General features: G+C 40.5%; 1 protein-coding gene across 1 annotated transcript; it reads right to left on the reverse strand.

Moving 5' to 3' along the window:
- Window positions 1-2,395: 2,395 nt before the first annotated feature.
- nlgn3b (neuroligin 3b) lies at window positions 2,396-18,126 on the reverse strand. The gene is made up of 7 exons (XM_039778004.1): window positions 17,720-18,126; window positions 13,739-14,409; window positions 11,884-11,943; window positions 10,733-10,882; window positions 9,663-9,916; window positions 7,001-7,716; window positions 2,396-4,484 (listed from the first exon to the last, which is right to left on the reverse strand). The coding sequence occupies exons 2-7, from the start codon at window positions 14,217-14,219 to the stop codon at window positions 3,692-3,694; spliced, it is 2,454 nt and encodes an 817-aa protein (XP_039633938.1). The 5' UTR covers window positions 14,220-14,409; window positions 17,720-18,126; the 3' UTR covers window positions 2,396-3,691.
- Between the last annotated feature and the right edge of the window lie 2,270 nt (window positions 18,127-20,396).

The raw sequence follows: 20,396 nt of genomic DNA on the forward strand, positions 1-20,396 counted from the left end.
CATTGACGGTCGGGTCCAGCTGCTGCCCTCCTTCCCTCCCTCCCTCATGTTTGACCCAGTTGATGTCAAAGCTGGGTTCAGTACAAAGGAGCCACTGTGGAGCAAGAGAAAACACCATGCTATATTTGTTTTCTTTTTTTGGAGACGCCCCTCATATTTTAGGCCTATGACAAACAAGACATAAGTCAACATTATACAAATACATTGATGATCCCTTCATAATACAATATTGCATTTCAATGAAATGTTACACTTTGTAAGGTACCATCACTTGCTAAGGGAGCTACAGACATACTGCCATTCCACCAATTGGGCCAGATAATCCACATAACAATCATCTGGTCTCCTTACAAATCAGCCCATTTGAAAGACTGATCTGTTGTTGAACATAAATTCACTTTTCTTAAGATGGTGTGTTCACAAAATAAAAGCCTTGTGGATTGGAAAAAATTGTTTGGTTTGAGTTTACAGTCTGTAATTCTCTTAAAAACCCAGAGCAATGGCACATCAAGTAATTAGTATGTAGAAAGGATAAATCAGAAAGTGAGAGAGCGGAGAGGAATGATGCTTTTCAAATCTCTGGGAAAACCATGAGAGAGAGAGAGAGAGAGAGAGAGAAAAGAGACAAGGAGCATTAATTAACCTCGGCGCTGTATGTGAGAGCATAGAATGGTTGTCAGCTTTACTTTCGAGATCTGAATTAGCAATAATGTTGACAATCAAGGGACGGAATTAGGTAGGAGTACAAGTTTAAGAGGCTAGCTGTCTTGGGTGACACGAAGGGAGCAATTCATTCATTTATGAATAAACTATATTCCACAAAAGCTGATGCAGATGGTGGTCGGGGATGAGAGCAGCTCAGATTATGAATTATTTGGTAACACTTAATAAGACCGCCTAACAGTTATAAGTTAATGCATGAACTGATTTTGAACTACCACATTACTCTCTCACTTTCAAGTAGGTTGCAAATGCTATATTAGGATACATACATCAATATATGTTTTGCATAATCACATACAAAATGGTACCTATATCATGATCAGCACCATGGACAGCAGTGACTGCATTGTGAGTGTACTATGTATCAATGTATGTGACTGTGTATGCAGTATGTATATGTGATGTGGCACAGTGCTCTATCTTTGAGTCCTTTTTATAATTGTTTGCATTGTGATAGATACACTTGCCAATATTTACGCACTGGAAGTGGTAATATGCATGTGTTTATAAAGGGAGGAGGGAGCCCTGTGAAAATATTTGCACCACCTTCTACGTAGCTCTGTTATGGTAATGTGTGCTATCTTGTGACAAAACGAACAAACAGGCATCAAACAAACCAACAAGCACTTGGAGGACAAAAACACGTCAGGCTTAGTAAGAAATAAATGAAGTGGCGTTGACCTCCCATGGTTAGTGCCTAAAGTATTTGTTTTACCGCATGATGAAGTAAAGGGAGGACTGAGCTGTTCTCCAACAGGGTGTTTATTTGCTTGCGTGTTTGATTGTCTTTCATGATAATCTCAGGCTCTGCTGGCTGCATGTTTGAAGCCTGGGGAAACTGCAACCAGGCGCTGTGTTCCAAAATGTTTTAAAGATTTACCCTGAAACTGCAGGAGGAGCAGAGCAACAGCTGTTAGAAGCACGAGTGTAACATTAAGATTGCTGGAGGTGGATAAACATAAAATTGTATATACAATATATAATATAACTTTTACAGCAGTCACTGTGACCAAAGTGACAATTACATACAGTGATAAATGGTCAAATGTAATGTAACAATGGCATAAGTAGAGAATAGTCATGAAGTTAGTAAAATGACTCAGTAATGTCAGTTACACAGCATTATTCTGTTATCCCATGCATTCTTCTTTGTTCTTAAAACCTGGTGCCTACATTACCGGTCAATGCCACTTGATTGCAGACAGTTCAGTCATACATTTGGGTGTGCTAGTAGTGGCTAATGTAGCCTGGGGCCACTAGCCTCAAGCAGAGAGGAGGAGCAGGATGCAGAGGTTTGGTAAACTCACTTCTTTCTAACTCCACACCCCCAGATTCTTTTTTCATTTTAAAATTTCTAGTCTTAATGGCGCCCGGATAGCTCAGTTGGTATAGCTATCCGGGTTATACGATTGTTTTTATCAGCTCCCTCTGGAGCCACAAACAGTTTGATGCAACATGTTTCACATATGCAGTAGTACTCTCCATGACCTGTAAACAGACTTTGATGTTTCTCATGCATTAGCATACATGAGAGGCACACACTGAGGCTAAATTAACCTCAACTCTCAACCCTGACCCAGACACTGTATAGCTTTGGACTACATTTCACACGGTTATAAGTATCCTTTTAAACTCTGTAGACACATTATCCCAACTTTTGACAAGACTCATCTTTAGTTCCAAAAATCTTTTAATAGTTGTCTCATTTAGATTAAACAACATTATGATAGGTTCAAAGAAATCAAATCTCAAAGTTTGATGTCCATCATTTCTATTCAGTAAAGAGTATTGACCCCTGCATATATCTTGGTATGCACGGGGTCCAAACGACTTGGAGTAGGAGCAATAATCTGTATGTTTCATCAAACTCCCTTTAAATGTGAATTATTGAGTTGGTATACATACAATTACAATATAATTACAGTTATCTTTCCGAAGACCTTACAGTATTCGTAAACAAACGACAAATAAAATGTTGGTCTAAGTTTATTCTGTACAAAGAAGCCAAGCCATAAGAACCATGAGTTGGTTGGAGTAGGAAAACACATTTTAAGCAATTCTCTTTTATAGTAAAGCAGAAGTTATATTCCTACAATGTATTAAGCAAAATTGAAGACACGTGAAACAAAAATGTAGCAAGGATACTCAAATAGACTACAATAGATTACACAACACTACAAATGCAAAACTAAATGATTAATTTCAAACAATGCCAAATTTACATTTTGTAGCGAATTTCTCATCACACACACACACACACACACACACACACACACACACACACACACACACACACACACACACACACACACACACACAAACACACACACAGAGGAGTGCTATATTTTGCACTACCAGATAGAAATATTTTGGATAAACTGGACATTTTTACCACGTGTGTGACCAGTATTTGAGTACAACTTGATTCCACAGTAATTCTTTATATGAGCGAGTTACAAGGCATTTAAAAGTAATTACAGTAAAAATACATTTTCATAATAAGCAATGTACGATGAGAAATATGTATAAAATAGCTTGATAATAATAATAATAATAATAATAATACTGCTTTTCAGCTTTTCCCAGATCTCATCACTGTCCACCACGAGTAATGTCACTTCGTTCCACGAGATCAAAATCGATATCACAGAGTAAGAAAAAGCTTCCCATACAAATCCAACTGTATAAACATTATACTAAGTTCTTACTAGGTAAAGTTCCAAAAAAGCCAAAGTGGAAAATGAAATGCACTTTTTCTTTTTGTCTGCCTTTGAAAGTGATTATTATAAAATGACTCTGCAGTTAGACTTCCTATTATGAGAGAGCAAAGGCAGGATGTTGGCGGTTGTACACCTTTGGAAAAGACAGAACAAACATATTCAATCCTATTTTACCTACACATCCTAAATACAGCTTTACATTTCCATGTTTTATGTACGTCGCGGTTCTCCTCCCGTCTCCAGCCAGGCTATACCCGAGTGGTAGAGTGGGTGCTTGGCAGGCCTGCAGAGCTGTAACCAGCAGGGAAGGTGCTGTATGGACTCATGTTGGAGAGGCCCATCAGGGAGTTGGGGATCATGGTGATGTTGTTGGGGGTCATCAGAGGGATGTCGTCAGGGGAGCGCCGTTGGCTCAGTGAGTAGTCCAAGCTGGGCGAGACATGAAGAGGATTGTGAAGGGCTTCACACTGGTTCCTTTGCTGGGACAGGGTCTCGTCTACAGTGGTGGTGTGGCTCACGTTGTTGCCTTTGCTGTCACGCTGGGGACTGGGCTGCTGGGAGGTGTCCTGCCGACTGCGCTTGTCCTTGCGGTAGTACAGAGCTGCGAAGGCCAGGACGTTGAGGAAGAGCAGTGACGCTCCTACAGCAATGGTGACGCTGAGCTCTGTGGAGTAATCTCTCGGGTTTGGCATGATCAGCGGGCCCATCTCCCTCCCGTCCCCGTCAATGTGGGCGGTGGATACAGGAGGCCGCCCGGTGCTGCCGGACCTCTTACCATTGGACTGGGTGGGATCCAGTGGGGTGACCTTGGTGGTGGTGGAGGAGTAATGGAACATGTCGTGGAGGTTGTAGAGATGGGGCACCAAGTGTTTCCAGAAGGCCACCTTGGTGGCGCGGTAGTGGTCACGGATACGAGGCTTTAGGCCAATGTGCAAGTACAGCTGGTCGAAGGGGTCATACTTAGACCAAGCCACCTCCTCGAAGCGGTTGGCCTTGGTGTGGATGAATTTGGTGTCCTGTGGCACTGGTTTGTTAGGATCCCTGCAGACACATGATAGACAGAAAACTTAAGTCATGAGAAATAAATTATGGAAGAAAGCTAAATGGTAGTATTCCTATCCCAAGTCCTCTCTTTCCCTGTGTCCCTCTCTGTCCGTGGGCAGTATTATGATTTATGAACTTTCAGCATATCATCATATTGATATGATATGATCAAGATATTGATCGTGAAACATCGGTGTCCAAATGAATGATTCAAAACAAGCTGTAATTAAAAACAGGTTGCAGAGAGAAAATTCTTTCATTGGTTTTTGTTGTTTTGCACAAAGTTCTTTGCTTTGAATATTAGTTTGATTATTTCATATGTGATTTTGCTTACATTTGCCATACCATACATCATGGCATATTGTTACTGGAAAATATCCTTATCCTCATTCATATTGTGATTAGGATTTTAACCACATAGCCCAGCCCTAGGTAGTATAAATGCAACAAATGCGAAAAAAAAGATCCAATTGTTCAATTGTAAAAAAAAAAAAAAAAAAGAAAAAGAAGAAGAAGAAAAGAATAAGAGGAACTTCATCAACATAAATCAACACAATGTAATATCCCCATCTCTCCTCAAGGGCTCAGTATTCCTTTAATTCTACACACTAAAACAGCAGCCTACTGTGACCTGTGCTGTGCTTCATCCTGCTAGGAGCATCATCCACACAGACTCATTACAGCTGTGTATTCAATATGCAGGAAGACTTTAGCTGGCAGCAGCAGTGGAGTCCTCCGCTACAGTGCAACTCACTTAGGTGTCTCTTATCTTCACAGACACAGCAAATATGTGCCTCTGTTTGACAAATTGCAAAACAAGCTGTCGAAGGTGCAGAAGCTGCAGAAGCTGCAGAGCTTCACTCTGTTGCACTTTCAAAAGCATGTTTTTCCAGTGCTGAGTCACTGTTAGTGTAATATTAGGTCAACTGTCAGCCGTTGACCTGATATTACACAAATTATATTTGAAAACCTTATACGTCTCCTGCCATCCTAGGAATACTTTAAAAGTGTCACTGCTTCTAAAGATAATCCAAAAAAAGTAACTTGAAGTCTATGCCTAAATGTCTAAATGTATACATTACCTTTAATAAAGACATCAATATTTGGTGTATCAATATTTGGAATTGCAAGCAAACCTAGACAGTACAGGATATTCCTGTACTGATTATTTGTGCCAGACCTATTTGAAATTACAACTCCCTGTAAAGTTGGCAGAGGTTTATGGAGTACATTTTAACTTCCTTCTTCAAATTTTCTCTTCAACACAACCTTTTTGTTAAACAATGAATAACCGCTTTAAACGTTTATGTGAATTAAGCAGTACATTTTAAGATCCATCACCTTTATAGTCTGCCAAAAGTGATGAAACTTTGTTATGTATGTAAAGAGAGGTTATACAGAAGCCTAACCTGGCCCTTCAAAAAAGAGACAACATGGCATTTATGGCATGGTGTGTGCTCATTTAATGTTACTGTACAGTTAAGCATCACCAACATTTGTAGCATTTTGCAGGTAGTGTACGCAATTAAATATCTAGTAATTACAATTTTACATGTATAGTGAGGTCAAATAAATATGAGTAAGGGGGAGCAGACCTAATTTAAAGTGTGCATTAATGATACAGGTAATTTATGGACTTTCGATGTTAAGGAATTCATATTAATTGATACAAAAGCGTGTCATGTGAACTAACAAAGGAAGGCTGGAAGACATAGCAATGAGAGTTCAGGCTGCACTAATTAGGAGGCACTACTTAAAGGGTAACTACCGTGTTTTTCAACCTGGGCCCCATTTCCCCATGCATTTATGTCTAACAGACTGATGTGACCAAAAATCTTTGAATTTGGTCCAGTATTGAGCGAGATTGCAATGACGGGCCAGCATGAACTGAGCTACAATGTAACCTAATGGGGCAATTGTGGACCCTTGGTTTTTGTCCAATAAAAGTGATTTTTTTTTGGTACTGACAGACTCAGATTGTTACTAAAAGTGTCTGACAACATTATCGATCTCAGGATGTGACTTTTTGTCCGAAGACAGCGGTGTGGAAAGTGAAACGCGAGATAAGAAAAAGGCGTTCAGGTGTCAAAGAAAAAAAAATTGGGACAAAAAGCAAGGCTCCACAATTGCCCAATTATGTTACATTGTAGCTCAGTTTGCACTGGCTCGTCATTGCGATCTTGCTCAATACTGGACCAAATTCAAAGATTTTTGGCCACATCAGTCTGTTAGACACAAATGCATTAGGGGAAATGGTTGGAAAAAACCTTTAAGGCTGGATCCTGCAGTCCTTTAATCAGGGTGATAAAGGATGAGTGAATGTAGCAGAAGTTAGAGTTTGAACAGCTCAACACAAAAATAGTCTGCACAAGTGAGGCCAATAATGTTAGAACACAGCACAGGCCAAGGAAGGGGTGTAAAGTGGGATATTGAATGCACGGCAAATATATGTAAATAAGCCTAATTAACATTAATATGTACTTTGGTTTGTCCCTGGATTTACTGTTACTCACCCACTCTTGGCGAAGTTGGTCCAATAAGTCATAACCACAGCGCTGAGCATGATGTCGTTCCTGGAGAAGTTACAGGGGAACAGGTCAGTTGGGCCCACCATGGGGATGCCAAACACATAAGGCACCTCATCTCCGTGCGCTGAATCCGACCACACTGGCTTCATGAGGCTCTGGCAGTGGTGGTAGAAGGCGTAGAAGTATGTAGGCGACCCATAGCGGGCGTGTAGGTCAGCAGTTACCACTGAGGGCTCAACCCATTGGTGGTCGGTGAAAAGGGCCACAAGGGTCTTCCTCCTGGTCTCTGGATTGTCCTTGTCAGCCCAGTCTGTGTACATGAATTTAATTGTCTCCCTCAGTGTGTCCTTCCCTTCTGGGTAGCCATACAAACTGTCCACAAAGTCTGACACTGCAAAGTCAAAGTCACTGCCAGACACGCCGTCCTCCAGATCCATCACGTTCTCCACAAAGCGCAGGCCTTCTCCCTGATTAACACCCAGCATTATATCGTAGTTAAGGAACTCGCCCTGCTCCATCAGGATCTCTGGGTCATCCGGGATGACGTCTCCGTCAATGACAGGACCAAAAGCGACGCGGTATCTGGCAGGTTGGATGTCTTGCTCCACCAGCTCCCTTGCACTCTTTTTCTGCAGGCAGGAGACCATGTCCACAGTGTCCAGCACATTGCAGCCAACCCTCTCGGCCAGCATGCGTAGTGTATTGATGGAAATTCAGAACAAAAAGACACAGAAGGCAGCAGAAGCCCAGAGAACAGTGGTTAGTATTAGCGATCTTTTTCAGCACATACCTTAAGAGCATTTAGAACTGCCCTAACAAATATTCACTTTACACTTATTGATATTCACAATTAAATCCAAGGTTTGTTGACACACAACATTTAGGTAGATAAAAGCAAACAAGCCCACGTGCAATGTTCTTTAAATACTAGCCAGGGAGATAAAGCATTAGAGTAAAAAGCGAGTGAAAAGGCCAGATTGAGCCTTGCTGATGAGAAGCTGCTCAGTAAAGCAGCTGGTGGAAGAAATGAGCTGCTAATGGGATGTTGTCCCATTTTATTGTTATTATAATGATAAAGAAACCTGACAAAAAGACTTGCTTTCCTCTGTTTATCAAATTAATGATCAATTTGCAGCATTGTTTCAGTGTGGAGGTGTTTAGTTTTCCCTACACCAGTTATTCACACACGTATACTGTAATTGTACAATTGTCATTCCTGTGTGACTAACAAGCTGCATAGCTTACATATGGACTTCTGATGCCAACTGTGCAGTGGAGAGTCTGTGCAGGGAGCTGAATATGCAGTAACCCTGATCCTTCAATGTTGATACAGTAAACACGATGCTCTTTTCAATTGTTTATATGCAGTGCGTCACCTCTGTCTCATGGGATTTTGTATCTACCACCTAAAAATGACAAGTGATATGTATCATGTCAAAAAATACTCTGCTGGGGTTAAGGCATAGCAGTGCAGGAAAAAGAGTGAAGGGACAGTGTCACTTTCCCCCTCCTTTGCTGTCATTTATTTCAATTTTATTTTAGGGCAACAGCTAGCTAGTCTTCTTCAAAGACAGCCGGAGGTCTTGGTGCATTCTCTGCAGCCGAGCTAGGGCATCAAATACAAACCTCACAAAGGACAGTTGTCGCAGCCTCCCTGGCATTGATGAAAACACAATTTGTGCCCTTCTTGTGATTCTGTCCAGCATCAATGGGGTGGGCCGGGGCAATAATACGGCAAAGATAATACGTTCAATTCCCTGTGGGTCATCCATTTTGAAATATGCACCTTTGATTCCTGCAAGGAGCTTTGGATAAGTGTTTACCAAATTGCATGATATCCACTGAAAAGAAAAGTGGATCAGACACCTTTTTTCCTTTGTGTATACTCTATTTTAATTGAATTCATATTAACTTATATTATCATTTCAAAAATGATACAGTTGATAGCATGAATTTGTAGTGTAAACTGGACTAGGCTGGACTAGAATGTCACATTTTCAATTCAAGCACTGCCAATATATGTGGGAGAAAGAAAATATCAATTTTGAAAATATCTAAAGAATTTGGTCTTTTTGTTCGGGTCCTGCTTCATTCTCAAACCAACCTTGTCTTTTGTAAACATTGTCTTTACTCAAGACTTTGCAAATAAAGAAGACAAAAGCAAAAAAAGAAGGTTTTATATTTTTTCTAGAAAACTTTGAAACATTTCACCACGCATTGCAGGTGGTTAAAAGAGGGCAAACAAATCTGACACTGAAAGACGGAAATATTAGTCAGTTTGAATGGTGAAAACTGATGGACACAGGTGAACGTGATAGCATGGTGAAAAGTTTATAATGCCAGTAGGCGTCTTTAAGAGCTTTGCATTTTAAGAGGCAAAGCTTTTAGGCTGATTAGATTGAGGAGAGGGGAACAAAAGGCACCACTTACTTAACGAATACCCCCTTTACCCTACTCCCATAATATAACACTTCATCTCACTGACAGACCATTTAAAGCTGCACTTGAAACAAAGAACCAACTTGAAAATGATTAAAAATTTTAGTTCAAATTGACACCTACAAGATAAGAAATGAATATGATTGCGATATGAAGTTTGTGGATTTTGACATTACTTTGAAGTTATTGCATTAATTGCTTAAACCTAATAACTGCATATCTGTACAACGAATCTGTATTGATTAAATGACTGATGACTGAGATGGTGATTCTTACCCTCTGAGTGGTGGGACAGAGTTAGCAGACTGACACATGAAGCACCGATTCCAGATCCAAAGACTGTGATGCGACCTGGGTCTCCTCCAAAGTAACCAATGTTCTTACTGATCCAACGGAGAGCTTGAATCTGGTCCAGGAGTCCATAGTTTCCTTTTGCTGCCTGGTCACCAGTACTGAGGAAGCCTGAAGTATACAGAGAGACATCAGAGCTACAGTTCTATATACAGTATCTGTCACAGCTTTGATCTAAAGTTGTAGCCCAGCAGGGCATCTGAGTGAGCTGACATGTTTACCCTCAGGTGCAGATATGCCTTGCTCTCTCCCACAGTGTCTTGACTACTTTAGTCAACTCCTTGTAATAGTTTCCGAGCAGTAACACCCCTCAGGAAGTGATCAGGGCTCTGCTCATCGAATCTGAATTCTCACCTCGCATGTGACTTCATAAAATTCAATGAGCATGAATAAATAAATCGTTTACCAATTTCTCTACATGAATTTCATAAAACCACGCAGAGGTCACTGGTGTTCTTACAGTTGATCCTATTCTTTATTCCCTTGTCTAGTCTCATCTAAACAACGTTCTGTTTTGAATGTTAAACACAGGGGAAACTCTTGACCTTGTGAATGCTGCATCCGTCCATACTGTATTTAAATAGTTTTTCTTTCAAGAATGGCAAAGGCTGATCATCTTTTACACATTAGATAAAACCATCTAAAGGAAGATAAATTGTGTTTTCTACTAAAACAGCTTGTGTGCAACAAGGACAGATCATGATAAGCATTTGCATCACTTTTTCTCTGAGGACATTTGTATGCAAATCAGGAGCTATGCCATTCTACCAAGATCTCAGTTGACTATATTTTCTTATACTGGTTTACATTTTTTTTTATGTCTTAACACAAGTGGAAATTAATAGCCATTATGACACTTTATTATGGGCTAAATACCCCATTTTGAAAACACCATTAGAAATTACCAAACAGACCCATTGTCATCACCTAATATTCCAATTCTGTAGTTGAGCGTGACGACAACAACATTCCCATAACTGGCCAGCACGCTGCCGTCCATCATGTTCCCAGTGCCCTCCATATAGGAGCCTCCATGGATGTAAACCATCACAGGTCGAGCCTCAGAGTCCCTTATATCTGCAACATCAACACACACACACACACACACACACACACACACACACACACACACACACACACACACACACACACACACACACACACACACACACACACACACACACACACACACACACACACGCATGCTGAGCAAACAACTGCTGAGGCAACAGTTATGAAATGGAGCATGGACTAGAGCATTGCTATTAAAATGTTATATCAACTGTTCATCATGAGGTATGAGTAAAGACAGCTTAGAAAATGTGCTTAGAAGCAGTGGTAGGCTTGTGGGTTGTAAGCTGTAATGACATTTAGAAAATGCATGGTCAATACACTCTGACAAGGGGTGTATGAATAAAAGGGTCAAATGTAATTAACAGCAGTTTTTACAGTGCATGTAAGTGCACAACCAAGCATACTTTGTTCTTTACCATATCTGAAGTTCTCTGGATTAGAGGTAAAAAGAGAAACAAATCTATTGATTTGACTTGTGGTTTGATGTCAATTCAGGAGAAATTCCTTTAATGATGGAATTTTACAGATCAACAAATATGCATGCACAAGCATAAAAAAAACACATTTTAGCATAGACTGAAACTACACTGAGCTTGTTATCTACTAGTACATGCTAAAATATAAAATAAAACTGTTATTTTAAAAATAAAAAAATAGAAAATCTATGCTTCATATTTGGACACCAATTTGTTATACTGACCAACCAGTGTCTTTAAAAGAGACTATCAGACGGATAATAATGCATAATAATCTTGTTGATCAATGTGCATGGCAACAGAGATGTAGCTCTTACTGAACGGATTGCGACAGAGCTCAATCCAAGACACGAGGCGCAGCAACAGCATACTTATGTAATCATAAATCATCATTTTTCTTATTCCACTCAAAATAAAAGAACCCCCACAGTTCCTCAGGAAAGTAAAAACTAAGAATTGTAAGATCTTCATCCACCAGACTCAAGCTAAAAGAATCCATGCATCAAGACTTTAAGCTCTTGAAAATACCTTCAGATATATGAGTCTCAGCATGTGAGAAAGCCGCCCCCTTTTTCTTGTGTTGGCTCCCTGCGATTCACATAAGGAAAAAGAAGTACAAAATTCAACATAGCATGGTTGACTGTGCCTCTTATTTAACATGGTCGAAATCAAATTAGCAGAATCAGGAGAAAAAGATCCATAAATTATAGGCAAAAAGATGATCCTATAGAGCATGTTGCACTTTTACCTGTAATTGCTTCCTGACAAAATGAGATGACATTATGTAAAAATCTTTAGAGATGTATGACACATTAATCAGTGTTTCTGTTTTCATTAAGTGAATACATTTTTGTTCCTTGTTAGATATTTTTAGGAAATGGCACAGTGTGTATACTATCTGTTGTTAATTATCTGTTGTTGTTTTGATCCAGCTGCCTCAGCTTTGACTGGAGTAATACATCATTCTTGTTTTATTATTTTCTCTGTGAACAATTATATTTGAACCCTAACTGTCATGTCGATTCTTCACGTAAACCACTGCAGCATAGTTACTGAAGATGTGATGGTGGATGATTAATAAACTCTGACTTGAGGTGGCAACAAGCCACAAAAACACATATTCAATAGTGGAAATTCGATTTGCCAAAAAGACTAGTGCAGATAAGTAAATATGAAGTAAAATGAATAATAAAGTAACAGAATGCCCGAGGTGCATTTTAAATAAACAATGACGATGATGAGGAATAAAAAATGTATAGAACCAATGGGTTATGTTATTTCCTTTGAAATGTGAATGCAAGTGTGAGATTTAATTAGCCTGTTTGTTTGCCGGGTAAGGAGGCCTTTAAGCAGCACTCAGACCAGGAGCTTTACAAAACGTGGGCTGCACCATTTTGGACAGCTACCTCTCAAGCAGGCTGTTTATCTGTTGCTACGCTACCATAGAAAAGTCGAGAGTGGCATGTTACAGACAAAAGCTGAACACGGTCCAACTTTGAATGCTGAATGTTTTGTGTTATACCGAGTGCTTGTGAGGGAGGCAATATAAAACCATGCTTAACTGGTGTATTAAATTAGATAAAATTAGAGAAATCTGTTTGTCAACACTAGATTTAGATACATTACATATATTACATAGTTCTACTAATCAGATTCACAGCAGAGTGAGCAGACACACAAACCCGTTGCTTGTTCATTTTACAGTTCTATTAGATACAAAAATAGGATGGATTCAGCCAGCGATAGACATTAGTTGACTCCTGCACCCGACTTATTGGCACCCAACAGACACACTGTCTGAACAAAGCAGCGGTTCAGTAAAATATGAAGAAATTGTAATATTTAACAAACATGAAAAGCTGGCACTGCTGGCTTCACTATATCTCCTAAGTCATTCTGCAGGATTACCTTTGATGCACAGTGGTGACAGCCCAATATGCCAGATCATCATTTTAAAAGCTAAAATTATTGCTCAGTGTAGGTGGACCAATACTTGAACAACACCTTACCTCAGCGATATTTCACTGGATGTCGATTTGTGGGGAAGCACATACCCCAGTACAATTATGTTTAGTTGTGCCTCTCTGTGCACATTCGTTGGCATCAGGATATCCTTAGTTGCCACAACTGCCAATATACAGCATGAATACATTTCTGCTTATCAACATGATTGTTATTTCAAATGGAATATGACAGTATTATATATATATATATAACAATTGAAACATTAATGGCATTGCTTTGGATGGTAAATCAGCCCTTGGTGGCAGCAATGACATGAGCAGCGGTCGCACACATGCTTTGTAATGATAACAGAACGACATCGATAATAATGATAAATAGATATGGAGAGTCATTGCTGTCCATTTTACCACCAACTCACCCTCCTCTGTCGGAGTGTAGATGTTTAGATATAAACAGTCCTCGCTCTGATCCTGAATGTATGTGGCTACTGTGTCCAGGTTATAGGTGAACCATATGGGCATCATGATCTCTGGCACGGTGTTGTGGATGTTCTGAGGGCACACAGGCATGAAGTGGGTAGCATTCTTGACACCTGACCAAGAGGCTGGCTGGTCGGGGGGCATGAAGCGCTTCTCACCCACGGGTGGAGCAGCATAGGGGACCCCCAGATACTGATCAACAGGCCTGAGCACCTCGCTGGGCACAGGAACCCTGAGGCCTCGCAGTTTCCCAAACTGAGTGGTCACTGTTGGGTAGAATTTCTGGCTTGTTGCCTTGGTGAATGACCAGCAGGAACATAATATCCACCAAAGAAGAGCACAGTGGGTGATGGTAACAGTCCCTTGATGATGTAGCAGGTGTGCAGGCAACAGATGGTCTCTAAATGTAGCCAGCCACATGGTCTGGGCTGGACAGTGCCCTTGTATAGCACAAATGCACACTGTAGTGTCCGCTCAGTCCCTTTGCACTGACTCTGTCAAACAGACATCACTCACTGTGCCTTTGACTGCAATGGTTATCAAATCCAAAATCCCCTCAGCCAGGTATGGACCACCCCCACTTCCGCTTTTCATTGCAGTGCACACAAATCTGAAAACAAGATGAGGCAAGAAAACATCAAAACTATGTGAAAATACTCCTAAACATCCGTATAATTGACTACGTTTGATAAAGTATGATCCTCTTCCTTTATCTTGGGATGCTAAATACATACTTTTATATACGCTTAATATCAGTATGCCAAATCCGCTGTAACCCTTTGAGGCTAATAACCTTTTGGGACAAATTGCTGTCTTAAAAGAGCAAATTTATGCTTTGACATATACAAATCACTGAATACTGATTTCTGTGTATCACTGGGGGAGGAGATGTGAGGAATGTTAAAAAAAAATGTTGGAGTGATGCTGCGAAACCATCTCAAGATAAAAGGTGTTAAACACCCCTTTTCTTATGTAAAAGAAACAGTGAACAGCAAAGAAAGACAAACCTTTAATATGAATTGAAGAGAGATACACTGGGAAAGAAATATCTGACTTGAGGGTGATGTTTCAGTGTTCAAAAACACCAAATGTCTCACATCATGAATAGGAAATGTTTGCATTTTTGTGTGTTTTACATCTAAGCAACACTGTCAGCAACTGACTTAAAGATGCATAATGGAAGTATCACAGAACAAACATGTCTGATGGGACCGCAGTAGCACCATCCCTCCTTATAAAGCAGAGTAATTGCAGGTTTATTGAAAGACTCGAGGAAGGTTTATAAGCAGTGAAAGACCGTTTGTGTTCAATATCAGAGGAAAAGGATCCTTTGACTTTTTCTTGAGAATTTGATTTGTGATAGTGTTCGTCTGCTGCATACACCCCCCCACCCCCCACAACACTCCTTTCAACAAACACTAATAGTAAGTTGTTAAGCTTGAATCCATGAATGAGTTCCTGCTGATTCCACATTTTTGTGAAAAAAAAAATTTGATCTTGGATCTTATTCCAGGGTGGATGCAAAGATGCAAACATTTACATTTAACCTGTTTTCTGACCCAACTGCAGTCACTAGAGCTTCTGTGTGATGCTAGTTTGTCTAGTTAGTGGTTCACCAGCGTGCATGCTTCAGTGAACAGGGGAATACACATTCACCCCTAATCCCACACTGTATTCAAATTACGTATCAAATGTAAGATCACCCATGGAGAACTACAGAGAGCGAATTGTGTTGTGCATCTCCCAATTAACTACTTTGTTATCCAAAATGCATCCGGTCTTAGTCCTTATAATGGTCTAGGATAGCATTAAGCATAATATGTTCGACATCAGTTTCTCACTGGCTCGTCAATGAGCAAAGCAAGAACAAGCTTGTTAACCTAATCACATCTATTGACGAGTACTGCCTTGAGCATTGTGAAAGACTGCATCTAAACAGCTCACTGTCAGCCTGATGAACCTACCTATTAAAACAGGGGACAATATCTCCCTCCTAATATGAGAAACTAATTAAGCATGTGGTGCATTGGCTTTTCTCTTTCCCTGCAACATTTTTTTTTACACCATAGCAGGAACATGCACACAAACAAAAGCTGCTCATTCTCTCTTTCACAGGTGTAGCACATAACCTGATATGGATACCATCATAGTTTGCCAATGTTTAAAGAATGAGACAAGTCAGAGTAATATGAGAAATATTGTACATCTCTGCCCTAATAGGCCAGCTTTGGCTGTATTAATTAACACTTGTGAATGTGCCCCATAGCCAGAAAAAGACAAACCTTGTTCAATCCCCTATCTGTTATGTGACAATGATGTATGGCTCTCAAGACATTAAAATGGAAAATATATGGGACCTGATTCTTTTTTTTGTACATCGGGGCACATCTCCTGGTTTGGAACTGACACTGATAATAAATCATTTGGGGGTAAAAATCCTCTTTGTTCACAAAACCTGCTGTGAAAGTGTTGTCAATTATCAAATTACAGTTATGGGCTGTACAGTGGACGTTACCCATCAGACTTGATTAGCTGTCTGTAGCTTACATAGCAGCAGTCCTGTCGCTGCTGGGGCTGCTGTAGATCAAAGGGTTACTATGAATTCTTAAAATGAGCGGCATTTCCTTTTAAATTACACATGCATTCATGATATTAGTATCAATAGATGTGCTTTTTTTTGCTATTTGACATCAAATCAGAGTTTTAATTTAAATCATTGGAACAAAGCTAAGGTATATACAGTACTTTCATTTTGTTTTACTAATTGTACTGCAGACTGCCAAAGCAGCTGAATACTTCCTACAAAAGGGCTGCAGAGTATTCTTTTTCCAACTTGTAGTCTGCATAGAACAGATGTGGATAAAAGCTTTATAGCTAACACCAAATGGGCCATGTAATAAAAATGAGCCATCACCCAGTCAAGTTTGATACACTGCAAGTTTTTGTGCAATTTAGACTGGCAACATGCCCAGCAACAGGGAAGTTTAAATTAAATGCTTGCAATAACTCAGCAACTGATTGAAAAATCAAAAATCAAGATGTTTTACAACCATAACATACAGTATTATTCTAATAGACTATTTGTGCACCAGCAGATGTTTATGCACCACAGAGGTGGTTTGGGTCAAAGACAGGTTTTTTTTTTCTGGAACCCAAATCCTTTCATTTGACTGACTTGATCCCAGATACTGACCTATTAGAATGATAGCTATAATCCTGCTTCGCTCTCACCACCACTATCTCTACACCTACATAATCGACAGGCACATAATTCAACACCAATTCACCACTAATAAAAATCTCTGGGACAACATCTTATCGACCAGGTTCTGGTAGCCAGGGGGCCCTTGACATGAAAGCATTTGAGAAGGAGCCCAGTATGCTATGTCAGACAACAGTAGGCTACTGGGGGTCCCAATGCCCTTGTAATTCGACTGGTGTGGATCAAAACCGTTTTAGTGGATTCCCCAAATCCTCCTAATTTAGCAGTGCAATAAAAAGGAGCAGGAATTGACGCAGAGGATACTACCTTATAGAGAACATGCAGGTAGCACTCAACATAATGATCAGTGCTTTATAAATGAATGCAAGGATCCAGACCCACAGAGAAAACCAAGCCACAGCCCAGATAGCATCGACAAACTGCTGTAGTGTGTGTGTGTGTGTGTGTGTGTGTGTGTGTGTGTGTGTGTGTGTGTACTGCCTCACGTTGTTACTGGGAATCTTATTTAATCTAGGTCTAGGACGGTGTAAAATTGGACAAAATGGGGAGAAAAAAGCGAGCCAACAAATGTTCCACCACAGCCTATTGCTAAAGCAAGAGCTTTAATTGAAACAATTTGCTTAGAAATGTCAGTGATCAATCAGAACAAAGATTCGTCTCCCGAAAAAAAAAAAACAGAATCATTAGGTTAACTCACCTGCTTTTACAGAAGCTGATACGCGCTCCATCTCTCCATACCATGCCCGTCCGTTTCGCTTATAAGACAACGGGGCTGCGTGAAATATTCCCCGGGTTTCAGTATCAAACACGCGGATCTTTACTCTTATCTCCTGCTTTGCACAGTCTGTGTGCTTTGCGCATATACGACGCCAAGGTCAGGAGCGCCAACGGTTTTAATGGAGCGCCCACCATAGAGATCTCTCTACGGCGCCCACTGCCAGCGCGTTACTAGGCAACCACCGGGATACGCCAGTGCATTAAATTCACCCTCCAACAACCGACAAAATCCCAATTTAGAAACCATTAAGTAACCACCGTAACCTCGGACAGCACTCACGTACTCACACGCTTTGTTCTCGGGCGAAACCCATCTAGCCTACCTTAGAACAAGTGAGGCTATTCAAGGAGTGTGCAGACCTGCATGGAGAGAAGACGTGCATTTGGAATACATTAGATTTCATTGCCATACGCCTTTTAGCAAATCTTGCCAACCATGAAAATGGGGTAGGATAAGAAAAAATGCAAACCATCCTCCAATATGTTTTCCCACTGGCTTTGTAATACATTTTAAATTACGGTAGATTCCTATACCTCCTGAGCAAAGTCTAAACAAAATGAGTTCACTAATGAAAGCCTGTTCTCTCATCATTATAGGCATTAGGCTAAAAGGAAAGATAGAAAAAGCAGTGCTGAAGAGCCTGGTATCTCTGAAACAGCAGGCCAACACTGGTTTAACAAGCAGATTGAATGGGCAAAGCATGGAGGGAAAGACCTCCTTAAGCCACAATTGCCAACTACTTTGAGGCAAAAAAAAGACCCTGAATGGCAGGAAATTAGTCCAGTGCAGGAAAGTTGCTTCTCTCTTTATAGAACACTTAGAAAAATCATTGTTATGTTTTGCTTCGTACACTCCTTCCTAGCTTTCTGGCTGCTTAGCGTCTTTATTTATTTAGAGATTTGAGTTTATTCTTCTGTTGCATTCGTAGGTTGAACTTGAAATCAACATATGAATATGAGTCTGAAATCTCCCCAACCATACACAAAAAAATCTACTAACATACACATGAGGCAAAGTCCAGGCAGTTGCTGACTGAGCAAAATTTTTTCTCACATATGTTTTTTGTAGGCTATATAATGCCCAGTGGCAATGATTAGTGCATGAGCTGAGGGATCGTCTTCATAGTTCTTGGGAGTGATGCTGCCTAGTGAGGTCTGTTTCATGCTGGGTTACCAAAGCAAGAGAGAAAAAGGGCCCACATTTATTGTCTGTTGGTGCTCATGCAGGTAAGAATATCGGTTTGATAGACATTCTAAAACACATATATAATAGATCATATGTAAATGCATGTAGAATATCATCTTCTTTTGAGCAAGTTAGTCTAATGCATTCCAGCTCACCTGTGGTTTTAGCAGGGCTTTATGGATCCACTACCAGTACTACGTTTTTAATGAGGGCATTTTTCTGTGTGTACTGGACTTAGCAGTTCTATCCCTGTGGTATATGAAGAGTTCAACAAGCACATTTTGAAAGGAAGACATTTTAATTAAAGACACAATTTCCTGTCCATATATTTGCAGTCATGGACGGTTTCTCCACATGAACCCTACAGTAAGTGTGGGCTGAGTCAGCTTGATTAGGGACAAAGAAAAAAGCAGTTTCCGTGGCCATGGGTGTTCCAGGATATCCATTGTCGTTATATGAGAATAAGAGCAATATTTACATTGTCGGTCATAATGAAAATATTCACACCTTGGGTTGAACTGACAGGGGTTAAGTCTGTCAAGAGGACTGCTGCCATGTGTATGGCAAAGTCATGTCAATCTGTCAGTCACCAAATATTTAATTTCTGCCCTGGTTCATGTATCAAAAGTGTGTGTCTTCAGGGATCAGTTTGCCATGCAGGGCTCACCTTTGTCTATCAGCTTGACTATTGCACTGAACCTTTACCTGTAGGCCAGGCACACAAACCAGTGCTGAGCCTGAGTGGGCCCCATGGTTGCAGGCCACCAGACACTATGAGCTCCTCTGCAGGTCATGCTCAAGGAGGGGATTTTTGGGGTGGGCAAACTCAGGTGTGGGAGGAATTTGGTGAGGCAATGGAACAGGACTTTCAGTTGTCCTCAAGGAGGTTTTAGAAAACTGCCAGGTGGGTCAGGAAGCAGGAAACCTGACAATGTAGTGTAGTGTTGGAAGGAGAACTTTCAGGAAATCATGAAGCCAACTGATACTGCCTATGTGGTCACATATACATTTAATGGTCACAAGCAATGGGTAGTGGCAGAAAACAATGTGATTGCTGTTACAAATGACCAAAATGAGCTTATGTTACACGTGTCCGGCCTCATCCTTAGGATCTGGGTGTGGAGACATTCAAAAGGAACTTGTTCTCCCTGAAATTAAAAGGAACCAGTTGAGGCAGTTTGGGCATCCGATAAGGATGCCTCCCAGGCACATCCAACTGGGAGCAGTCCCTGGGGCAGACCTCAATGAAGGGATTACATATCCCATGTGACCTGGGAACTTCTCGGGATTCTCCAGGAGGAGCTGGAGGACGTGGCTAAGAAAGGATGTCTGTGCTACACATATCTGGTGACAATTCACAAAAATGTCTCAATCAGCTGTCTGCCTTTTTCAGTATGCTCGTTTTAGCTGT

The sequence above is a fragment of the Perca fluviatilis genome, chromosome 16, assembly GCF_010015445.1.
Source record: "Perca fluviatilis chromosome 16, GENO_Pfluv_1.0, whole genome shotgun sequence".
Taxonomy (NCBI): Eukaryota; Metazoa; Chordata; class Actinopteri; order Perciformes; family Percidae; genus Perca; species Perca fluviatilis.

Bases quoted from the DNA above. Each gene is read 5' to 3' on its own strand.
- nlgn3b (XM_039778004.1), bottom strand. From the start codon at position 14,219: ATGTGGCTGGCTACATTTAGAGACCATCTGTTGCCTGCACACCTGCTA. The intron at 10,883-11,883 runs GTATTTTCAAGA...TTGATGTTGCAG, and splicing joins TGAGACTCATATATCTGAAG to ATATAAGGGACTCTGAGGCT. The intron at 7,717-9,662 runs TAGGTTTAAGCA...ATTTCCATCAAT, and splicing joins TTGTACAGATATGCAGTTAT to ACACTACGCATGCTGGCCGA.